Here is a 22,524-nt window from a genome sequence, read left to right on the forward strand (position 1 = left end):
TTAACCTTTAAAGCATTCCATTCAAACTAATAAGAAATATCATCTGGGAAAACAAAACAAAACAAAACAAAACAAAACACAAACACAAACACAAACCACAAACAAACAAAACTCCCCAAATCACTTTTTTTTTTCTTTGTTTGTTTCTAACACTTCTGATTGGTTTTATCTACAGTAATAACAGTTGTTTTCTTTACCATTTAGCCTCATGATACAAATGTTAGTGGCAGCACTGAGGCAGCAGGACAGTAAATTTTGCTTCCATAGTCATTGAGGTCCCATGGGCCTCTGTGACCATTTCCTGAGCAATCTGCCATGGTCTGTAAAATGTTTTTTTGCAAGCATTTACTTGTCTCCCATGGGAGGGTATGAGAAATTCAGCAGAGTGAGAGGTGCTGTTATTTGTAAATATGATGAGAACAGCGGCATTTTCCAGAATGAGAGTCTCGTCACTCTGAGAACCAGAAAAATGCTGTTTGCTTGATCATTTATCTTACAGCAGCTCACAATAAATTTGTCCTCATAAGCAGTACAATTTGACCTCTTACTCAGCATTTTGCTCTCTACAGAAGTATGATTTGTAGTGTCAGCAGATTTATAGAGAGCAGTGAAAAGAGAAAAAAAAAGGCAGAAAATCGGCTTACCTGGGTATCATTTTCAGCCTGCCATGTAGGGATAGTTTCAGTAATAGAGATTCCTGCTGCTCTGGAGAGCATTCAATATGTACAAGTAATAGCTTGTGTGTGGTGTATAAGGTCTAGGAGGTTCCCATGCCATGGAGATGCCTTTATGATTTTTCAGGAAGCCATGAATAAAAAATTTGAGACATTTCTTTCCATTAAAGACTGCCTTCCCAGGAGTAGCAGAAATTTAACAGGAACAAAATGATAAATTCCCTGTCTTTTGTATATTGTCCTGTTTGCTGCGTACTGACTGAAGACAGACAGGATGGATTAGATCACAGGAGTGATTCCTGTACAACTATGAGGATTCTGATGGTATTATTGAGGTTGAGAGGGGAAATTTACAGCTACTCATATACTGATTACCACACAGATGTGAATGTTTAAGGCCAGAGGTAGTCTTTATTTTAAAGTTCCTTAAAATTATTTTTTTTCCTTTTAGTAAATTGTCCAAAAACATAGAAAAAGTGCTAACACTAAAAGCAAGAGGCTGAGATAGAGGTTGTCCTTCCTAAAAAGCTGTTTGCATTGGGTGTAGGGACAGATTTTAAGGCCCCTCAGCCATGTAAGCAACGTGTCCACCTCAAGGCTGAGGAAGCAAGGCTCGACCAAGCTATTCCTGACATGAAGAATGGAGCAGCATGAGGAAAAGGTATAAGTGCAGGGAAGAGCCACAGATAAAGCCCTGGAAAATTGCTGCCAGTAGAGGATTCTCATCCTCATCTTTTATGTTCGCAGTAATCAGGCAACATCTGTTTTGTGGAGAAAACAAAAAGCAGTGAAATTCTCCATGTCTGGAGATTGCTGTGCATCCTTGTGCAATCTTTCACATTTTGCTCTCATGTTAATTCTATGTGTGTCTTCAGTGTTTCATGGGGACTTCTGAAGGTTAGAAATTCTGAAGTGTGTGTGTCTATGGTAGAGTACCTTCTCTCTTGGACAAGGATTATATTATCTTATTGTCTGGACTTTTGCAAAACCTTTTGGATTTTTTTTTTATTTTTTTTTTTCCATGATGAAATGGTTACATTTACACTAAACACATACAAGCAGGTGGTTTGCCACAGGGTTTCATTATAACGCAATTTAAAATTATGGTCACATGGCTTGTTTTCACAGGCTTGGCTTTTGTTTTGGTTTGTTCTGTATTTTTTTTTTTCTAGGGAAAAAAACACCAATGTTTATTAGTTTGTAATTAAAAAGCACAGCTGGCATCAATGGAACCCACTTGTCACTACCTATAATTTCAGTTGACATACATTTACTGAATTTTATCACAACTGTAGGTAGAAGGGAACTTCAGCAAGTTTACAGAAGAGTAAAATTAGTTGGTATATATTGCAGAAATAAAATACAATTTTAAAAATGTTGTTTCTGTAGCCAGATCTTTATTCTTGCAAAGAATAATTATTTATGCAACAATTTCAGGGTTTTATTCTGGAGCCAATGAACAATTTGGAGTTTTGCCTACACAAGAGCATGAAATTGTTCTGTGAGTAGACACCAAAAATATCCCATGGGATGGTCCCAAATGTCATCAAGGACTGAAGTCCTTGGGGCTGAACACAAGTCTCTGCAGTTAGAGTGTGGCAATCCCACCTCTGTGACCAGGTCCAGAGAGACACAGTTGGTTGTGTTCTTTGTAGTTTCAACCTCCAAATCTAGCTGTTACTTTCCAAGTATCTTTTTTTTTTTTTTTTTTTTTTTTTTGATAAAGCAGTTAATGTGGTTCTTACCCCAAAATAAATTATTTACAAAATTATGTACAAAAAGGTAGATTTAAAAAATATATGTTTAGCTATTTTTCTTACTATGACTGGAGGCGTTACTAACAAGAGAATGAACAGGAATCAGTTATACCTCTTAAAACTGATATCCACAGCAGTCTCTATACATGCTCATTATAACTTGATGCAAAATTTTAATTTATTATTATAGACCATGTGCAAGATACACATAAAATAGCAACATATCAACAGATGACTGAAAATATTCTTCCATAATTTCCATTAAGTCTACAAATGTCCTTAAATGACAGAAATTGTTCAGATGAAGAAAGTTTTGTTATATACATATAAAGAAATACATACAATCTTCCATAGATATTCATAGTGAAATTCCCAGACTTGTGCAGTTCTTTAAACGTATGAGCAGAAAATAAAAGTAAACATTTTAAATCCAAATATGTACTTAAAAGAAGTAATGGAGAGACTGGAGTGCATTTCTACCCCTGAGAATGAGCCAGATAGATTTGTTCTATTTAGCCAATAGTTTGGTATGAAAACCTGATCTCACTGAAGTCAACACCAATATGATTGCATCCTTAGCCTTAGTTTTAATTCTTCCTTGAGCATGACATTTTCACTTGCACAGAGAGACAGCATAAAGCTATTGCATCTCTTCAATCTCATTTGGACTTTACCACATTTCCATTTCCCTCCTTACTGAAATAGGATTTAGGAGTGGTCTTCACCCACGTACGTAAGGATAAGTTTTCTTCTAATAGAGCTCTATTGTAAGAAAAAAATATTGAATACAATATTTATTTTAATAAACACAAACACAATGCTTTTTAATAAAGATAAAATTCAGTATTTGAAAACACACCACATTTTCTACAAACAGACTTTGTCCCTAAGGCCCTGGTATTGCCTTCACTAGTTAGCTGTGCAGAACATTGGGTCTATGACTTTCTTCCTTCTTTTGCTTAATGTATCTATGTCTGCTGATAGAAATACTTCTGAGTCTTTATAACTGAGATAACAACTTCCTCAAAGATGCGTAGATCTGTTGATACATTCTTCCTGAGTATACTTTCAAACCATTCTTCCTGAGTATACTTTCAAACCATGTTATAAGCATATCACCTATATTGATGGTTGGTTATATTTTAAATTGCATTTCATTTTTTTCTTCATATAGGGAAAATGGATTTTAAATTGTAATAAGTGAAGGGAGAAAAATAATTTAAGGCATTTTATGGAGGTAAATTGATACATTACTATATGAAAAAATACTGATACATAAAGAGGTTTCAGCATGGAAGAGCTGTATTTAGTCATCTAAATTAATTTAAATTTTATAAATGCATTTGATTTCCAGGTCAAATGAAATACAATTATTTGGAGTAATGTCTAGTATAAAAGCTTACTTTAAGAGACATGAGTTATCGTCCACATGTCAGGACTCGGTATCTGTCACATTACATCTACATTTATTTTGTGGCCACCAGGCAGAGCAGGATCCCATTCAGGAAATGTCGTGGTGTAGAATCCATATGTAGTAATTTAGAATTGTTTCAACAATATCCTATAATTTGTGAAGAAGGATCAAATTTTAAAGCATTTCTTTCTCTGAACAATTATTTGTTCATTGCATCCACAGCTTCTCTGAGCAACTTGTTCCAGGGCCTCACCACACTCTGAGTGAAGAATTTCCTCCTAACCACAAATTTAAATCACCATTCTTTTAGTTTAAAACCATTCCCCCATGTCCTACCATTATCTGCCTAAGAAAAAGTTGCTCTCCATATTTTATAAGTTCCCTTTAAGTATTGAAAAGCTGCTATGAGTTTGCGCTGGAGTCTTCTCTTCTTCAAGCTGAAGTTACCTGACAAATTTTCATAGGTCTTAATTAACTACTTCTTGTAGTGGATTCTAAATCTCTAGACCTTTAATCTAGAGAAAATAGTTAAATTTCTTTATATATCTATTCACAGAGTTTGCATTGCTCATCAGTCTACATTAGGTTACACTGGTTTAGACACCAAGGGTGGATTTTGTTCAAGATTACATCTACATATGAGGCAAGTATCTCAGTTGCAGTTATAATCAAAAGGGCTTCCTCATTTGGCCACACACTGGAGTCTAGTGTCATCTAGGGTATACTGCTTGGTGTCCTGTTGCCATTCCAGATTATAATTTCCATCATGTTGCAAATGTGTCAGGTATGTCAAAGTGCATCAGATGATATTAGTTGTATATTTTTTGGGAAAAAAAATGGGACAAAATGAACATTCATTCTTCTCTAAGGGAAGAATTTTGCATAAAGTACGTGTGCAAGAAATCAAACACTTGTATTATATTCTCTCCCATAAACTAAACTACAGAAGATAAACAATAAATACACTGAGATGGGGAATACAGTGTATGTAATTAAAACAAACAAGCAAACAAACAAAATACTGTCAGGAAAGATACTAATGTTAATATCTGTGATCATACCAACATTCTTCTCTCCAATTCACAAGGTTGATTCAAAGATACAACTACTGCCACCAGTACATGCACAGAAATCTGATGTTTGGCTTACAAATGGAAAATAGAGTATCTATTTCACCCTTTCACAGAATCACAGAATGGTTGGGGTTGGAAGGGACCTCTGGGTCCATCTGGTCCAACCCTGGCTCAAGCAGGGACAGACAGAGCAAGCTGCCCTGCACCACGTCCAGATAGCTTTTGAAGATCTTCAGGGAGGGAGATTCCACAACCTTTCTGGGGAACCTGTGTCTGTGCTCTGTCACCTGTCAGAGGGAATCTCCTGTGTATCAGTTTGTGCCCATTGCTCTTGTCCTGGCAATCGGCACCACTGAAAAGAGCCTGGCTCTGTTCAGTTCAAATAGTAAGGAGAATACTATTTTGCATCTTTGACAAGCTGGTGTCCCCATAGACAAGTACCTTCACTGCACCTTGTAAGACCTGAATCCCGACTTTCGGTAAAGCACACAAAGCTCCTCCTGGAGAGAAAAATGCCTCATGTCTTGGAGCAGAATTCAGCTCTCAGAACTAAAACAGCTTGTACTCACTTGTTACTTTAATTTTGAAATGTATTTTCAATTGATATCTTGTATAAATTATGAGCTGAGAGCAATGTGCTTTATCAAGAAGACAACATTACAGTCACAAAGTGCTATCCAAATGAAAAGCCCCCAAGCAAGCAAGAATGATGAGAACATTATAACTATATTATTGGAGCTCTCTATGACAGACTCTTGCATTGACTATCACACACTTACAAAGTATCAGTTTTCATTTGGTCATTGTTATTTAAAGCAGGAGAAGGCTTGCTCTTCTGGCCATCAGTTCCTCCTTTGGATGTCTCTTGGAAGAAAAGCCTTGGCATCCACAGTGACATTAAAATTCGTTTGTATTCATTTCTAAAATTCTGGTTAAGAAGTCCATATATTATTGCATTAAGGCAGCTGTTGAAATAGGCCATGAAGTAGCTTATAATGAATAACCATTCAGGAACTTTTGGTGCCATTTCCAAAGGATCGATGGCTACTGCTAGTCCTATGAAGTTCAGAGGTGCCCAGCAAAAGGCAAAAATCACGAAAACCACAAACATGGTAAGAAAGTTTCTGAAGTCACTTGGCTTCAGTCTCGGCTTTGTTTCTGACTTGACTCGTCTTCTAACTTGAAGCACTAAAACCCAAATTCGAAGGTAGCAGAAACTCACAACAGTGATAGGGACGATGAAATGAATTACAACAACAGCTATTGTATAGTAGGAGCTTGCAGTCTGAACAAAAGTGCATGAATAGATGCGTGGATCATACTTTAAAGAGCCAACAAAAAAATTTGGTACAGTTGCAATTACTGTTAATACCCAGACTAAGGAGACGTAGAGCATTGTGTTCCAGCAGCTATACACTTTATCATAGGCAAAGCTATGACATATATAGCAATATCGGTTTATTGCAATTGCAGTGATGTTGAAGATGGAGCCTATTACACTTAGTCCCATCACAAAGCCACTCACTTTACAGTGCATTTCACCCAAAGTCCATCCATTGTGGAAAATAGCTAAGAGCACCAGTGGGTATGGATACAAGGCCACAACCAGATCAGCCAAAGCCAAGCTCACCACAAATGCGTTACCTAGGGGAAAAATAAAAATACATAGACATAAGTCTGTAAGCAAGTATAGTTGTGAACAAGAAAAAAATGTGTTACTTTATTTTGGATATCTGCAATATTAAATTATTGATGATGTCAGCAAACAGCAGCTGTATAGCACCAATATGTCTGTGGGGGAAATAATTTTGTCATTCAACTTAGACCACCACAGAAATAGCTACAGCAACAGGATGTTTCAGATCTTTTGGTGACTGGATTATACTCTCCTTTCTATTTTGATCTTTAATAAACATAACCATCAATGACCCATTACATAAGCACGTGCTGAGGTGTTTCAGTATTGCTAACTTTGCAGCTGGATAGAAAAGGAGAAAAAGAAAAAAGTCTAAATTGCTCCAGGTGGGCAGGCTACTATGACATTCTAATCTATAACTGGAAAACTAACAGGCTTGACAGTTATCAAGGGGAAGAATACATAAAGGCTAAATCTACAGGGATTAGAAGAATGCATTGTTTTAAGTATATCCTGAATTGCTACACAATAAACTGTAATACAGAAATTTTCTGCATGAATGGCCTACCCTGCAGTTATTTTGCCCGTGGATTGACTAAGGAAAAGTGAATTGCCTTCATTATCTCATGTAGAAAGGCATATTTAATTATATGCACATGGTAAAAATGTGCAATTACAAGAGAAAGAAAGTATTCGAATGCATAGAAGGAGCCTTCAGATCATTTTCTGCTGATTATATTCAAAGAGATTTTAGTGATATGGTTGAAATTTACTGTCTGTCTTTAAATGGTGAGCTGTTAATCAGTTTGAAACTTCTGGATGCTGCACTTAAAGTAACTTTAATAAAACAGTGAGATATTAAACAATGTTCCTGAAAAATCAGGTTCTTACCATGGCAAGTAGTGTCCCCCTTGCTTTCTTGGAAAAATAGGAAATAACTCTCTAAGAATTTCCCAGGAGATAGAAAGGAGTGGTATGAACTTTAGATTCTTGGTAGCATTAAACATATTTCTGGCTCCCAAACTCAATTTTTGCTTCAAATCCTTCACAGCATGAACTGAAGTGCAAAAGACACAACACCTTTTGAAACTGTGTGGGCAACACTATTTTTTGAAAAGAGTAATTAGGTGACTAATCCTACAAATTCTGAGCTTTCTAGTCCTCATCAAACCAGATATTCTCCATACATTCAACTTGAAGCACAGAAATACTGCTGTGGATAAGGAGGCCATTAGCTGGGAGATGGAAAATGCGGAATCCTGTAGGATTACTTTTTTTAAAACGGCAGAATTTCACTTGTATACTGTTTTCTTCCACTTGCTTCTGCATCTGTACATTGTTTAATCAAAATGAAAGAATGGGGAACCCTCTTTCTATCATACAGTTTAGGAAAGGAATGAGCATCAGAATTTCCACACGAGATAGGGAACTTAATGGAAAACGGGATTATTAATGCATAGCCACAGAAACTCAGCTCATCTCAAGACAGGTGTACAGTTTTAGAAGTTTCCTTGTTATACATTTGGCAGCCTGTCTCTCACTCTCTTTATACTTCCAAGGCCACATAAGTGTTTTCACAACTACAATTCACTGACATGGTAAACCCTAGCTAGAGCTAATTTAGAGCAAAGCAAATATCTATTAGTTTTTTGATCTGTGAGGAAAGATTGAAAAAAATAGAGAAAAAAAATGAGGGGTAGATGATAACAAACTTCAAGTAAGTGAAAAAGGAAGGATGTAATATATTCCCATGTCTGCAGTGAGCACAATCTTCATTTACAACAAAGATGCCTCAGTCTAGACTTGGACAAAGATATTTTAATGGCATGAAGAAGGTGGTGCTGGAACATCTTGCTTTATGCCTGCTGTTGGAAGTTGTAAGAAAAAGTTAAATAAACAGTTCTCAGCACTGGCCTACTGGCCCAGCTGACCCCTGTTTTGAGCACAGGAAGGATGAAACATGACTTTGAAGGTCTTTTCTAGCCATATGAAAACTATGGTAAAATATAACACTAACAAAGGAGCAGGGGCATCTTTACCAGCATATACTTACATCACAGCAACAAACCCCTTTTTTCTTACTGTATCTGACAGTAGAAAATAAAGAAGTCAGGAGAAACAATTTTTTTTTTTTTTATAAGAATGCATGCTAAAATTAATCTATTAAATTTCTCAGGCCTCCTAGCATCACCTAATAGTTAAAATGTAAGTATTCAGTTAAAATCAACTGAGCAAGCAGCTCTTTCAACCATATTTGGAAGGCAAGCGAATTTCTAAATCATGTATGTAGTTTAGAACTTCTTGAAAATTCCATCTACCATGAATAGGGGCAGTTAGCAACGAACTTGTCAAAAATATACCACTTTGCAACACAGAAGAAAGATATTGTAATACGTATAAAGACCTCAAGCAACTTGTCATTTTTACAGCTGTTCACAAGTTTGGGTGTTTTCACTGTGCACCACAAAGTAAGATCAAAAGTGTTTTTTTTTTTTTTTCTTTATTTTTTTTTCTATCTTTCTACATGTTTTACTGCAGAATGAAGTTTAATATTATATTACTGAAATGAATAATCTAAAAAACAAAACAAACAAACAAACAAAAAAAACTAATTAATAAGAAATGTCATCAACATTTTGGGAAACCAAAGGTCTTAGAGGCCTTTTAAGTGCTTGGAGAAAGTAAATGTTCCTTGGTATACCTAAGAAGCAGCATTTGGAATGACTTTAATGATATTGATAAGATAATCAGAGGAAACTTTTGGCTATCTTTAACAAAATAGAAACCACAGAATGCTCATCTAGTTGGAATGATTATTATTGTTTGTTAATTTACCCAACAGATTAAGCTCCTAGATTTCAGTTTCATCAGATAGAAGATTATATTTATTTATAAGAAACACATTTGCTCAATGGAATGGAAAGGCCACTTAATTGCAAGAAATAGCCACCAGAAGCCAAATATCTAGCCAGGGACTCAAAAAGATACATACTTATACTGTTTTAAATGTTTATAGCTGACTTGTCCTGACGGTTTGTAATTGTCTTTGATTTCTAATTTCTAATTGAAAAACCTACTGGTGTTCTGCCCACAAGGTTATACAAATGCCACAGAACTCCTTTCTCTCCTACTGCCAAACCTGGGACAAATAGAAGCAGTAGGGACAGGCAAGACAGAAAGTGAATGAGTAAGTCTGTAAGGTAGTGGCACACTTTTTGAAACACCAAGGACTGATGACTACAGATACTTCTTCTATCCCTCCATTTTCATATCTAAACACTTTTCCCTTGGGAAAACTCAGAATTACTCTTGCAGACTTCTTACTTCATTATGTCTTCATGTGGAATGTTATTGGGAAAGCTTTTTGTTTGGGCTTAAAGTTTAAAAACCTCTAGCACTATAAAAACCAGCACTATATCTATAATTAAATAGCCTTTTATACTGGCCAAGAGTGATATAAACCAGATCTTTTTATGATATTACTCTGACAGTTACCTAAAGGTATTTATTTGTACTATTAAGAACAGTAAGATCTTGACTTTAATGATGCAAATAGGAGTTTCGTCATTTTAAAAAATCACTCCTTGATCATTCCTTGGCAAAGTTTACAGTAATAGATATTCTCAAGAAAGTGTTAGACTGACAGACTGTCTAGGCATATCTCTAGTGCTAGCTCACTCTTCAACCCCTTTTTTTTTATTAATTTCCTGGACTCTCATAACCTGTCCTCAAAATAATCTAAAAAAGAGTTCTGGAAGTCTTCTGATAGCTTTCTAGTTGTGATTGGTGTATAAAGACAACATCAGGGCACAGTTTGTAGACAGCCTTCTAGTCAAAGGCACAAGGTGTCACTTCATGGACATGTTGTTTAATCCACCAGTAAGTTACTTATATATAAACACTAAGCATATGCAATATTTTTTTTCTGCTGTTTTTTGAAATGGTCACAAAATGCACAAGGTGTGTCTAATCCTTTATTTCATTCCTGTAATTCATTAAAGGGGAAAAATATCTTTTACAGTCTCAATCAGAATTCCAAAGTTTTGCAAGTTATATTCCACTTGCATAAAAAATACCTCCTCAGTTGTGATATCACCTCTTTCTAATGTAGATCCTGACATGAGGTATGGTATGAAAGTTGCTGGTTGCTTACAATTTTTGTTTCTGACTACCAGAAATGGAAACAAAATGTTATTTCTATAATGTTGAACTCAATGTTATTTCCTTTACTGTTGGTATAAATTATCTGCCTTTTAAGTCTCCTTAATGACTGCTGAAGTTAATGGGAAAATTGCCATAGACTTAAAGGAGTCATTAATCAGACCATTAAAGATATAATAAATAAAGACCTCTTATTAACAAGAATGTGAATCATTGAAAACATTTGGTCCATATAACAAGAGCAATAGCAATAAAAAAACAATTCCTAGAATTATACTTGGATGTAAAAGAAAAAAAAAATCAAAGTCTAAGCCCCTTTCACAGCTCCTACAAATTTTAAAAGAGCAGATTTTACCATCAAACAAGGAGAAATAAGAGTGTGTTATCCCCAAGGCATGTTAGCCAGGATTCATCACAGCAAGTGGCTCATTTGATCTATTGTTTGAGTCTAAACCAACATGGATGGAGATCAAAGAGGCATATGCAAAAACCTGAAGAAAGCAAGCAGTCCTTCAGCCAAGATGACTGTCCCTCCTTAATCTCCCTTTGTCTGTAATTAATAATAGAAACTATGTAGCTCTATTGCATGGAATTTATCTTGTGCATGGTCATCTTATTAGGTCCAAGCCTAAATTCTTTTTCTAGACCCCAATGTGGAAAGCAAAACATGACTCTGGAGGGACTGAAGAACTGGCACCAGGTAGGTAGTCATTTTTGTTTCCGTTTCCAGAGTGCTCCCAGCAAATTTGGATCAAACAGCATGCCAGGAGATGTTAGCTGCTCCTGGAGACAGGCTGATGCTTCTTACATCCCAGATGAAGGAAAAGGGAACAGGGGAACAGGGACTGAGTGTTAACCCTACACCACGATTTCATTCTCTGTTGTTCATGGGATACCGCAGATACTAACATCCTTGGATTGGCATGTGCTGATCTGGGACATAACAAACCACAGAAGTGAGAGCATTACTTGGTTAGTATCAAACAAATTAAACTGGAACTTATAAACAGAATGTGGATGTCTCATCTTCGTCACTTTTTTTTTTTTTTTTTCTCTCTCTACTTTTGGCTTATTTGATTAGTATTTTTAAATATATTTAAGCTCTCGCAGTATATTTTTTAAAAGTATTTAAGCACCAGCCTCTTAATCTGTTTAAAATCACCTGTGTCTTTTTTTTTTTCTCACCATCTATTAGGAAGAATAAATCGTAGAATCATAGAAACATTTAGGTTGAAAAAGATCTTCAAGATTACCACGTCCAACCATCAACCCAACCTAACAAGTCCCACCACTGAACCATGTCCCTTAGTGTCACATTTGCATATCTCTTAAACACCTCCAGGGATGGGGATTCTACCACTTCCTTTGGCAGCCTGTTCCAATATCTAAACACATTTTCCTAATATCCAGTACAAGCCTCTCGTGATGCAACTTGAGGCCGTTGTCTTGTGTCCTATCACTAGTCAGCTGAGAAAAGAGACCAACACCCTACTCCCTGCAGCCTCCCTTCAGGTAGTTGCAGAGAGTGATAAGGTCTTCCTTCAGCCTCCTTTTCCTTTTCTACAGGTTAAACAATTTTTTTTTATTTTTATTTTTTATTTTTTATTTTTTTTTCTCTGCACACACTCAAGCAACTTAACATCTTTCTTGCAGTGAGGGGTCCAAATTCAAACACAGTACTCAAGATGCAGTCTCAACAGTAACATATACAAGGGGACAATGACCTTTACAGTCCTGCTGGCCACACTAGTTCTCATGCAGGCCAGGAAATTTGGTTTTCTTACCCACCTGGGTACACTGCTGGGTCGTGTTTAGGTGGCTGTCAACCAGCACCAGGCAGCTTTCCAGCCTCTCCTCCCCATGCCCATTCCACTGCATGGGGTTGTTGTACCTCAGGAGCAGCACCCAGCGCTTACCCTTGTTGGATGTCACACAGCTGGACTCAGACCATTGATTTAGCATATCCAGATCCTTCTGCAGAGCCTCCCTACAATCAAGCAAATCAACAGTGCTGGCTAACTTGGTATCATCCACAAACTCATGGAGGGTGCACTCAATTCCCTCATCCAGATTTCTAATAAAAATATTAAACAAAACTGTCCCCAATACTGAGCCCTTGGGAGCAACACCGGTGACCAGCTCCCAAGTGTACTGAACTGCATTCACAATGACACTTTGAGCCTGGCCATTCTGCCAGATCTTAACCCAGTGAACTGTATAATCCTGACTGCCCAATGCAGATGAAACTCCACTCATATCAGTGGGAATGAAGCCAGCAGAAGTGGACACCAGCAGCAGGTGAAATAGTAGATTAAGTTTTTCACAGACTGACATTTGAATTCCCTGTGACAATACAAGTCACTATGGTAATCTTTGATTTACTGAGAAGTGTTAATGTAGTGTAACGTTCAACAATGTGTTACTAACAGAAGATTTACCATAATGCTTTGAGAAAGTGTCAGACAGGTTTTTATTTTCTTTGAATATGACTTTTTGAAAGCAGTGAGGCACTCCTCTGTAGTTTTGTTTCATGATATCACATTTGTGGGACATACTGCAGATCTAAATGTAATGGGAAGGGACAGGTGATAAGTTTTCACTAGAACTGCAGTATTTTGGAGATTCTGGCAAAACAAACAAACAAATAATAATAAAAAAAAACATAAACAGTGAATTGTGGCTGGACTTTTGACCAATGGAACGTCCAGCTTATTTCTTTTTAGGAAATGTATGTTCTCTGAAACCGTTTAAAATATTTGGTGACTTCAGTGTATTTGCGTTATTCTATGCTATGTGTAAGGGAATTTCTTTAATATTTCTAGGAGTATTATATGCAGAACAGAAGGAGAATATTTACTGTAGGAGTTATCTTTTTCATGTGTAGCTACCTATGGGCTTTGAGAGAGCTTTCTGTTAAGAAGAAATTCAGGCTTAGATACCTTGAAAGTCAGAAGTCTGTGTTCCCCAGTAGTTTTCACACAAAAGTCTAGAATCTAGACCAAATCAGGTTTAAACCCTAGCCATACACATTCTGGACAATGCTTTTTCCAATCTGATTTCATGCTGTTATGCAGAATATGAGAAAGGCACTCCTCGTTTTCAGATAAAACAATACGAACACCTGACTTTATTTTATTTTAGTGGAGAATGCTCTGTACACTTCTTTTCAAGATGTGCTCCAATGTAAAGAATACAGGATTCACAGGATTAGAAGCTCAGAATGTAAAAGGTAGCTTGAGATTGTAGTTTAGAGACCAGCAGACTGCTGGACTGGGACAGACTGGTCTTCTTGGCTCCACATTTGCAACTGTGAATTGTAGCTGGAAGCTACATTTGAAGGAGTTGAATTTTAGGCCAGTAAGCTATAGGTCTCAATTGCCAACATGGTCATGATGAAAAGAGGCACCTAACTTGCACTGCTGATTAGTATTTCTTGGAGATCATGACTTTGGCATGCTTAGCAGCTAGGTATTAATATAATTCAAGTGAGCAAAGCTTCATTTTTTTCTGCATGCTCAGACTTCTCCCTGTGGTTAAACATGGGATCACTAGTACCTGTTCTGAGTTTGCCATCTGCAGGTTCAAAAAAATGTTTATAATGCTGTGCTGTTAAAAATTTAGTAAATGCTTGAGCTTTGTAACCCGTAGGCTTGTAATTTTACTAGTCTGTGGTTTCTCTGGTGCAATTATTCAGAACAAGTAGGGACGGTGGTGACTCTCTATTGCCACCTACTGCACCAGAGCTAGCCAAACCAGAGACAAGAAATTGTACTGCGTTAACAGTAAAAAAAAAAAAAAAAAAAAAAAAAAAAAAGTTTGTTCTTCCAGAGCAAAAATCTGATCACTACTCAGATAGTACATTTATGGGGTGATAAATATTTTTCTGAGTTTCTGATACTTCCTAAGACTGAATAAACTTTCCTAGTACTGTGTGTTTTTTTCTGAGAGAAAAGGGAAAGCCAAAGATGCAAGACAGTCTCTTCTAGAGAATCCGCTATTGCCTTAGTGGTTAGTACAAGTGCTCTTCATCACTCTGTGTGAAAGCACAAAAAAAAATAATCTTATGACTTAACTGGTGGGAAACTGAGATGACAGATGCAGGGACTCTCCCAAAACAGAGCTTTGGAAGAACAGTCATGGTTCATGAGCCTTTTTCTTCACTAATGGATAATTCCACCTCTATTAGGCACAGCTTGCAAAAAAAAAATGTGTGCCTGTCCAGCATACTGCTTCAAAATGACACCACAGTGGGTTACTGGTACAGAGGAATGGGGCGACAGAAGAGTCAGAGTTATTAAGTAAAGTTAGTAGGGTTCAAAGCAGACAGAAGGAGTGGTTGCTGCAATAGGTAGTAAAATTGTGGAACTACTTAACAGAGGAACTTGAAAATGCAGAAAGTTTACTTATATTCAATGGAAGGTTGGAAAAGTACTTGAAAGAGGTATAAATTGAAGGTCACTGAACAGATAGAACATACTAGGTTCATTAAATCCTCTGAGCGGCAAGGAATCACAAACTGAGAGAGCACAGAGGGGAACTGTTAAAAAAAAAAAAAAAGAAAAACCATTATTATGGTTTTTCTGTTCTTATTTTTTCCCTGAGTATTTGATTACATCTACAATTAAAGAAAATGTATAAGGCTAGCTATGACCCTGGTCTGTATCAATACCCTTGCTTTTATGAAGAGGACACTAGGTTTCAGTGACACTATTCAGGAGCACAGCTCCTTCTAAGCCTCCATGTTTTGCCAAACTCAGTTGTATGGTGCAACATCCTGATTCAGATCCTTACCAGCCACTCCTCTACACAAGCAGCCCATTTTTGTTGACAAAATGTTTGAAGGAGCAATACCCTTTTTTTGTCTCATCCACCTGCAACTGAGCTGCATTTTGCAGTGATCATAGGGGTAAAGTTCCCTTACACAACTGCCCTCACACTGCGGTCAGGATCTTGCCTTCATTGTAGTCTGAGAAGGTGAAAGGCCTTTCTTGTTACCAAGAGAATGTCTCTGCCTAAGGGTACTGTTGCTTTTCAGGTAGGGGATGAAGGGAAGACATTTGCACCAAGTGCTTACCACTGTGGGCACACATGATAGGCCAACTTAAAAACCTCCAGTTGCTGAGCGCAGTAACTGAACAACAAGAAGAGTGGTGTGTTTTCTTTTTTTCACTAATACATGAAGGAAGTTGTGTTTCCTGCATCTGTAAGTACATAGCAGATTATTTTCCTTCATTTTAAGTAACCACAGCTGTCAATTGCTTCAACTGAGGAAGAATAGGAAGCCTACAGGAAGAACAGCAAGTACAAAACCTCATTTGCTGCTGACGAAGAGTCCAATATGGAAAGCTGTAAAACACTATGGGTGCATCTAGTCAGACCCTATAAATTGCTAGATAACCTATTTTTGTTAATAATGTACATTTTTTTTTAGTCTTCCAACTCTATGTTGTATTTCATATACAAAAAGTGAAATGCATAGCAATTTTAGTGTCTTATTTTGTTAAAAATAAATAAATAAATAAATAAATAAATAAAACCAAAACCCTGAAGCTTAAAACTTGATTCAGATCAAGGCTTTTAGTGGTAATTTCCACAAGGATTTAGTCAACTGCTCTGCGGGACTCCTAATAAAGGTCAGGTTTTATGGGACTTTGAGAAACCTGCTCTAGTGGAAAGTGTACATGCCCATGGCAGGGGGGTGAAATTAGATGATCTTTAAGGTCCCTTCCAAACCAAACCATTCTATGATTCTATAACTTGCAGTGTGTGACAGATGCACAACCAGTAACAAGCACATGCAAGCTAGTTACAGCTGCAAAAAAGAAATCAAATCTAAAGTAGTTATTGCTGCTACATATTTTTAGGGGTTCCTGAGTTCAGACATGGTGGGGGATTCTAAGGCAGTCTTGGAATTATTAAAAGTGGTATCTGATATACTTCAGTAAACATGGTGTCTAGAAACATCTAATATTGGGATCATGCAGGTTGAAAAGTTGCCAATGCTTCTAACATTCTCTGGAGTCCCTTCATTATGATCTTGTCTTCCTTCCTTCCTTCCTTCCTTCCTTCCTTCCTTCCTTCCTTCCTTCCTTCCTTCCTTCCTTCCTTCCCTTCTTTGTCTCTCTTTTTCTTTCTTTTTAAATCCCTATTTTTTTCTCTCCTGTTTCCTATTTTGACAAGGAAGAAAATCAAAGAATCACAGAATCATTCAGGTTGGAAGAGTCCTCTGAGATCATCTAGTTCTACCTTGAATAGATGACACTTGATTAAAAGAGCCATTATAAACCTTTCAGTAAAGAAAACTCTTACCCTTTTTGTTCTTAGCTTTTAGAAGTCCCCATAACTGCACATGCATATGGAGTTGAATATCTTCAGAAGATGTTGTCAGTCTGTGCCATCTGCTTCTTTGGAAACAAGGTCTTAAAGTAAAGTACACTGACATGATTCATCTTATAATGATACTCATAGGTTTGTAAACAACATTTAAACTGATGAGTAAATAAAATGCTTTTATAAAAAGTGATCATATATTCTCTTCTAAAGCATTGGCTGGTTTGTGCTTCAACTCAATTTAAACAAAGTGTATAATGATCACTTCCTGAATTAAGGTCTTTCCTCTGAGATGCTAAAAATGTTGCAAAAAGACTGGAAATACACTCAGTTTGTTCTGAGCCCATGAGTCATGATACTGGTGAGCTAGTTAAATGAAGGTAGTAGACATAAGCTTATAACCAGAGAATCACTGAAGTTGGAAGAGGTCTCTGGAGATCATCTAGTCCAAGCCACCTTCTCAGAGAAGGGTTCCTACAGCAGGTTGTTCAAGGCTCTGTCCCATCAGGTTTTCAGTGTCTCCAATCATGGATACTCAACAGGCTCTCTGGGTAACCTGCTCCAGGCAGGAGCAGGTATACAGCACATTTACTGTTCTTACTAGGGAATAGGGGGAAGACAAAAAGACTTGATCTACTAAATAGCAGAGGACACCTAAGAATCTACCAGTTATTATATAGGTAGGAAAAACGACATACTAACAAAGAGATAGAGTTCCTTGGTCAGAATAACAGGTCCTAATGCAGATTAGAGCAGGTAGGACTTTTTTTTGACTGTGTTTCTTTCCTCACATTCCTTATGACAGTAAAATCTGAACAGTCTCTGTCTGGATATAATGGTCTGAGACAAACAGAAAATCTGTACCAATAAAAATTTACAGACCTGGGAGGCTGGGAGTGGAGTGTGGTGAGGGCTGCACAGAAAACGGGAAGAAGCAACAGATCTGAGCAGACTTTTGAAAACCAATTCCCACTGGCTTGGGCAGGGCCAGAATTTCTCACCTCATCTAGATATTCAAATGCTAGATTCAACGTACCCAGTTTGCAGAACCCTTTCCCATATGCTACTTTGATCATCTTTGTGCACCATGAATTTGCTGAGGGTAGACTCTGCCTCATTTTCTAGGTCATTAATAAAGATATTAGAGTATCTATCTCAGTGAACCCCTGGGCACACCACTAGTGACTTGCCTCCAACTGGATTTTTTGCCACTGATCACAACCCTCTGGGTTCAGTCATTCATTTCAATCCACCTCACTGCCCACTTATCTAACCCCAGCTAGTCTTAAGAATATGTTATCAAAGAATGTCCAAATCCTTACTAAAATCAAGATAGACAACGTCTAGTGCTCTCTTTTCATTCACCAAGCTAATCATGTATTTGTAGAAGGCTATGAGGATTGGATAAGCATAATCAGGCACTTGTAAATCCAAGCTGGTTACTACCAATCATCTTGTCCATCATATGTATGGAAATGTTTTCCACGATCAGTTAATTTACTATTCATTACCTTAATGCTGAATCAAAAGTGTTACCTTCTTATAGCATCCTGTAATTTTATTGACTGCTTGTCTTCCAAGCACTTATTAAGGCAAACTTTGCTTAGGTTATGATATAATTAACCTAAAAAATGACATCCAAGAACAGGAAAATAATTGGTAATGTCATGTGTTCTCATAGGCTGATGTTATCCACAGATCTTTCTTGTAAATTACTATTACAAATAAAATTTCTGGAAGTGATTTGGAAAGCATTTCAAATCTTCAAATAAGTTCTGTTGGCCTCAGTGGTACTGGCAGCGTTTGGGGGTAAAAGAGAATATACAGTCGCATTTCTTAGAGTTTCCGAAGTATTTCTCTCTCAGTCCTTGGCAGATTATTTTTATTTATGTTTCATGAATGAAGCACAGAGAATCCAAGAGCATTTTACTGAAAATAGAAAGTATGAAAAACTTTGGTGGAGCTACTACATATTGGATATGTAGTAGTGTAATTATCTGGTGTCTGTAGGAAGGCTTTGGAAAAAGTAATTTGTTTGCTTCAGAATGTATACAAGTATTAATTGTGTAAGGAGATTGACATCTGGGTTTTGTAAATTTGAAGTTTGTACATAATGGAATTAAGCAATCTTGCACATAGCTGTAATGTGGGGGCTACAGATTCTGAACAGCTTGACATCCAACATTGGGAAATCTATTACCTTCATTTCATATTTATCCAGAAGTTGTTGGGTACTGCTGACTCCTTGTGCAAATCTCTATATCCAATATGGTGGGTGACACCTGCCTTTCTTAGCTCGTGGCTATGTGAGATGGGGTCCTCAAGCCAGAACCCAGAACTGATAACAATCTCAATGAATTAGGCTAAAAATGCCTGCAGTGATGAGTGGCTTTATTTCAGAGCAGTGTAGTAGCAATTACTGTACATTTTACTACATCAGAATGGATTTGCTGAGATTCTTTTGAGAAAATATAGGAATTAACTATACCTGAGAATAAAAAGGATGGCTGTTTATTTTTAAAGGACAACATGGAAGAATGTACAAAGGTGCATTAAAGTTGCAGGCTGCATTTGCAGATTCAGTCACAGATGGTTTGTCTAAGTGGAGACAGAAATTACAGTTAAGGTGCTGTGTGAAACTTTTCCTAACAACCCATAGTTTGCACTCTGTGCATTCCAGTGGTTAACACCCAATTTCAAATGAGTTTGCTGGAACACTCAATCTTCAACTTAGATTCCCAAGAGTGTTTCAGAACCACAAGTTGTGGTTCATGTAAATAGCTCCCAGTCGGCACGTAGTGACTACACCACCTACGTATCTTGCCTGATCTTGAAGTGAAGCATCATGTCCTAATAGAACATTCTCTTATTTGTCAGTAGAAAAGCTGAATAGAGTTGGCTACTTGTAAGAACATCCTAAAAAAGAGCCCTAAAGACTACATTGCTGATGAACCTCACCACAGGCAGGATCACAGTGTGACTAGATTAAATAGCCACGTTCTTTCTAAACTATGCAGATAACATTCAGTAAAGTAGATTAGTTTTACTTTAATGAAACAGACTGTCCAAGCTATGAAACAGAAGGAAATAAAAACGCCTAGATTGATCAGATAACAATATTCATATATGATGACCATAAGGTCCTTTTCACTATTTGAACTCAAATTAAATATTGTGTATACTGATATAATTGGAAAAAAAAAATAATTGTTTTTAGTATGAGAGGACACCGAGAATTTCAGGCAGGCTTTAAGCAACCTTGGAGATACGAGGATGTCCTTTATAGGTCCCTGTCTTTTATACAGGAATATATTTTACTCTTCAATGTTAGCTCTGAATTTATACTTTGTTAACATAATGATATTTACAAGGCCGATGTATTAAGCAGGTATTATTTCTTATTAGCCAGAGTGCTAACTCCAGTGGCTGCATGTGATTTCCTGACAGCAGGTGTTGCGCTCACTGTGCAAATACAGCAGTCTAACAGAACAAATGAACAGATGTTGTTCTATAGCAGAAAGAATATAATGCTTGTGGAAGTGATGCAACATTGGTATAGTCTTCATATGGGCATTTAAACACTGAAAATTAGCCCAGTTCAAGTCCATAAATAGTGGCTGAAGAAAATTAGTATCTTTGTGAGAATTGGTATGTTTTTTTCTCTACACATAGTGTAAGCAGAATTTATTAGACAGTATAATCAAACATCTCTATAAATAATAAATAATTAAGAAAGAATCCCAGCAGTCCAGATACTAGCAATCAACAATGCCGTTCAATGAATGTGTTTAGGCTAACGTCATCACTTGTCATACCGAGACATAACTGTTCCATACTCAGCTGCAATGTCAGGAAAACATTGACCGATACAGCTCATTCGCTACCAGTATTGAGGCCAGCAGGACTCCAGAGCTGCCAAAGTAGCTACTCTCGTTAAAGAGCCCAATGAAGCTGCACCCACAGTGATTTAGACATATTTTTGTTAGCTTTTGCTGGAAAGCTGTTTCATGTCCCTATGAAGGTGGAAGTTTAAAGACCAGAGCAACTGCTCAGACTGATTTTTAGAAAGATGTATGCTACCATAGCCTTTCTTCCTCTCCACAAAGGTGAAAAAGGTTTAATTTTATCAGCTCCGGATAATATGGTTGTTCTCATAGGTATTCTTGGGAATAAAGTAATGTATTTGACACTCTAAAGCTAGGTACCAGTATTTCCTTGTAAATGATAATTTAGAAGAAGTTAAAACCTGGAGCATATCTAAAGATAATGTTACTCAGAATAAGTCTGAGTTGGAGTAGGAGTAGGATTTACTCCTAGAGGCGGAGCATGGTTTGTCACTGATTTAATGAATTGACTATAGTCTCCCGTAGCAACCTCCATATAATGGTTCAAGCCACCTGGTAAATATATGTCTCCTAAGAATACTTGAAAAATTACGGCCTTTTAACTTCAGCTGTGCTGGCTCTCTGTGAGTAGATTTGGTCTCTTAGCTCACTGGCTGGTTGTGTCAAAGAGCACCATAAATCCTTGAAGATCTTCTGCTGGTCCAACCAAGAACAGAGCTTTACTGCAGAGAGGTCACGCCTCATGCAGTCAGTGAGTCTTGAGAAGGAAAAGCCTGTCCAGAGTCCAGGAGAGAGCTGGCTGCACAGGGAGTGCTGCTAAGAGACATAGGAATTTGCATTCTCAGCTGCCAAGAGGTCTTTCTAATTTCTTATCCCTGAGAATATGTTTGCACTGTATGTTTCAGGGAGATTAAAGCAAGCTTACTCATACTGAATTGATATTAAAAAAAAAAAAAAAGGCTGTGTGACTGTGTTACAGCTGGATCTAAGGAGAGCCTGGTTATGGTACTGCATGCAAAGCATCACGCTTACATCATCATTTGGCTTTCCTTTAGCTCAAAGCATGAGCAGCGTAAGCTTGTGCCAACTGAAACACACAGTGTAAATATATCCTTAGATTCTTCTCTTACAGGTTCAGGTAAACTCTTCCATTTCCCCAGTCCAACTAGATGCTTATCATTTTCTTTCCTCTAACGATAAGAACACCAATAGCTCTATTTACCCAGTAGAATAAAACTTGATAATTTTTTCTAAAATAGAAGTATCTTGGAGTTTATCTTGGTGATATGTTTCCTATTCATCTATCAAGAAATAGATTACTTTCTGTACAGGATTAAAAAAAAATAATAAAATATTTGGAGCTCTCATCTAATACGGTATTGCCAGGTGCTTTGAAGGAAGACACAAAATACACTACAGTTGTACAATAACCTACTTCAGATTAGAATTTTATTCTAATCCTTAGGTGTTAGGATTTGTTTTAAATCTATCAGTAACACATTTTGTACTTTCTCCATTTTTTTTTTTTGTAGCATTAGCTGCTTTGACTTTGTTGGATATTTGAAAATATCCAACAAAACTCCTTCTGTTAAAAAATAAACCAACAAACAAACAACAACACACATTTGGATAAA

The 22,524-nt window shown here is 37.0% G+C and overlaps 1 protein-coding gene across 1 annotated transcript in view; it reads right to left on the reverse strand.

The window, feature by feature from the left end:
- Nucleotides 1-540: 540 nt before the first annotated feature.
- MTNR1B (melatonin receptor 1B) overlaps nucleotides 541-22,524 on the reverse strand; it is a 28,355-nt gene continuing 6,371 nt past the window's right edge. The window contains exon 2 of the mRNA XM_027467305.3: nucleotides 541-6,562. Coding sequence (XP_027323106.1) covers nucleotides 5,694-6,562 — 869 coding nt within the window. The 3' untranslated portion in view covers nucleotides 541-5,693. The remainder of the gene's footprint in view (nucleotides 6,563-22,524) is intronic.

The sequence above is a fragment of the Anas platyrhynchos genome, chromosome 1 (assembly GCF_047663525.1).
Source record: "Anas platyrhynchos isolate ZD024472 breed Pekin duck chromosome 1, IASCAAS_PekinDuck_T2T, whole genome shotgun sequence".
Classification (NCBI taxonomy): Eukaryota; Metazoa; Chordata; class Aves; order Anseriformes; family Anatidae; genus Anas; species Anas platyrhynchos.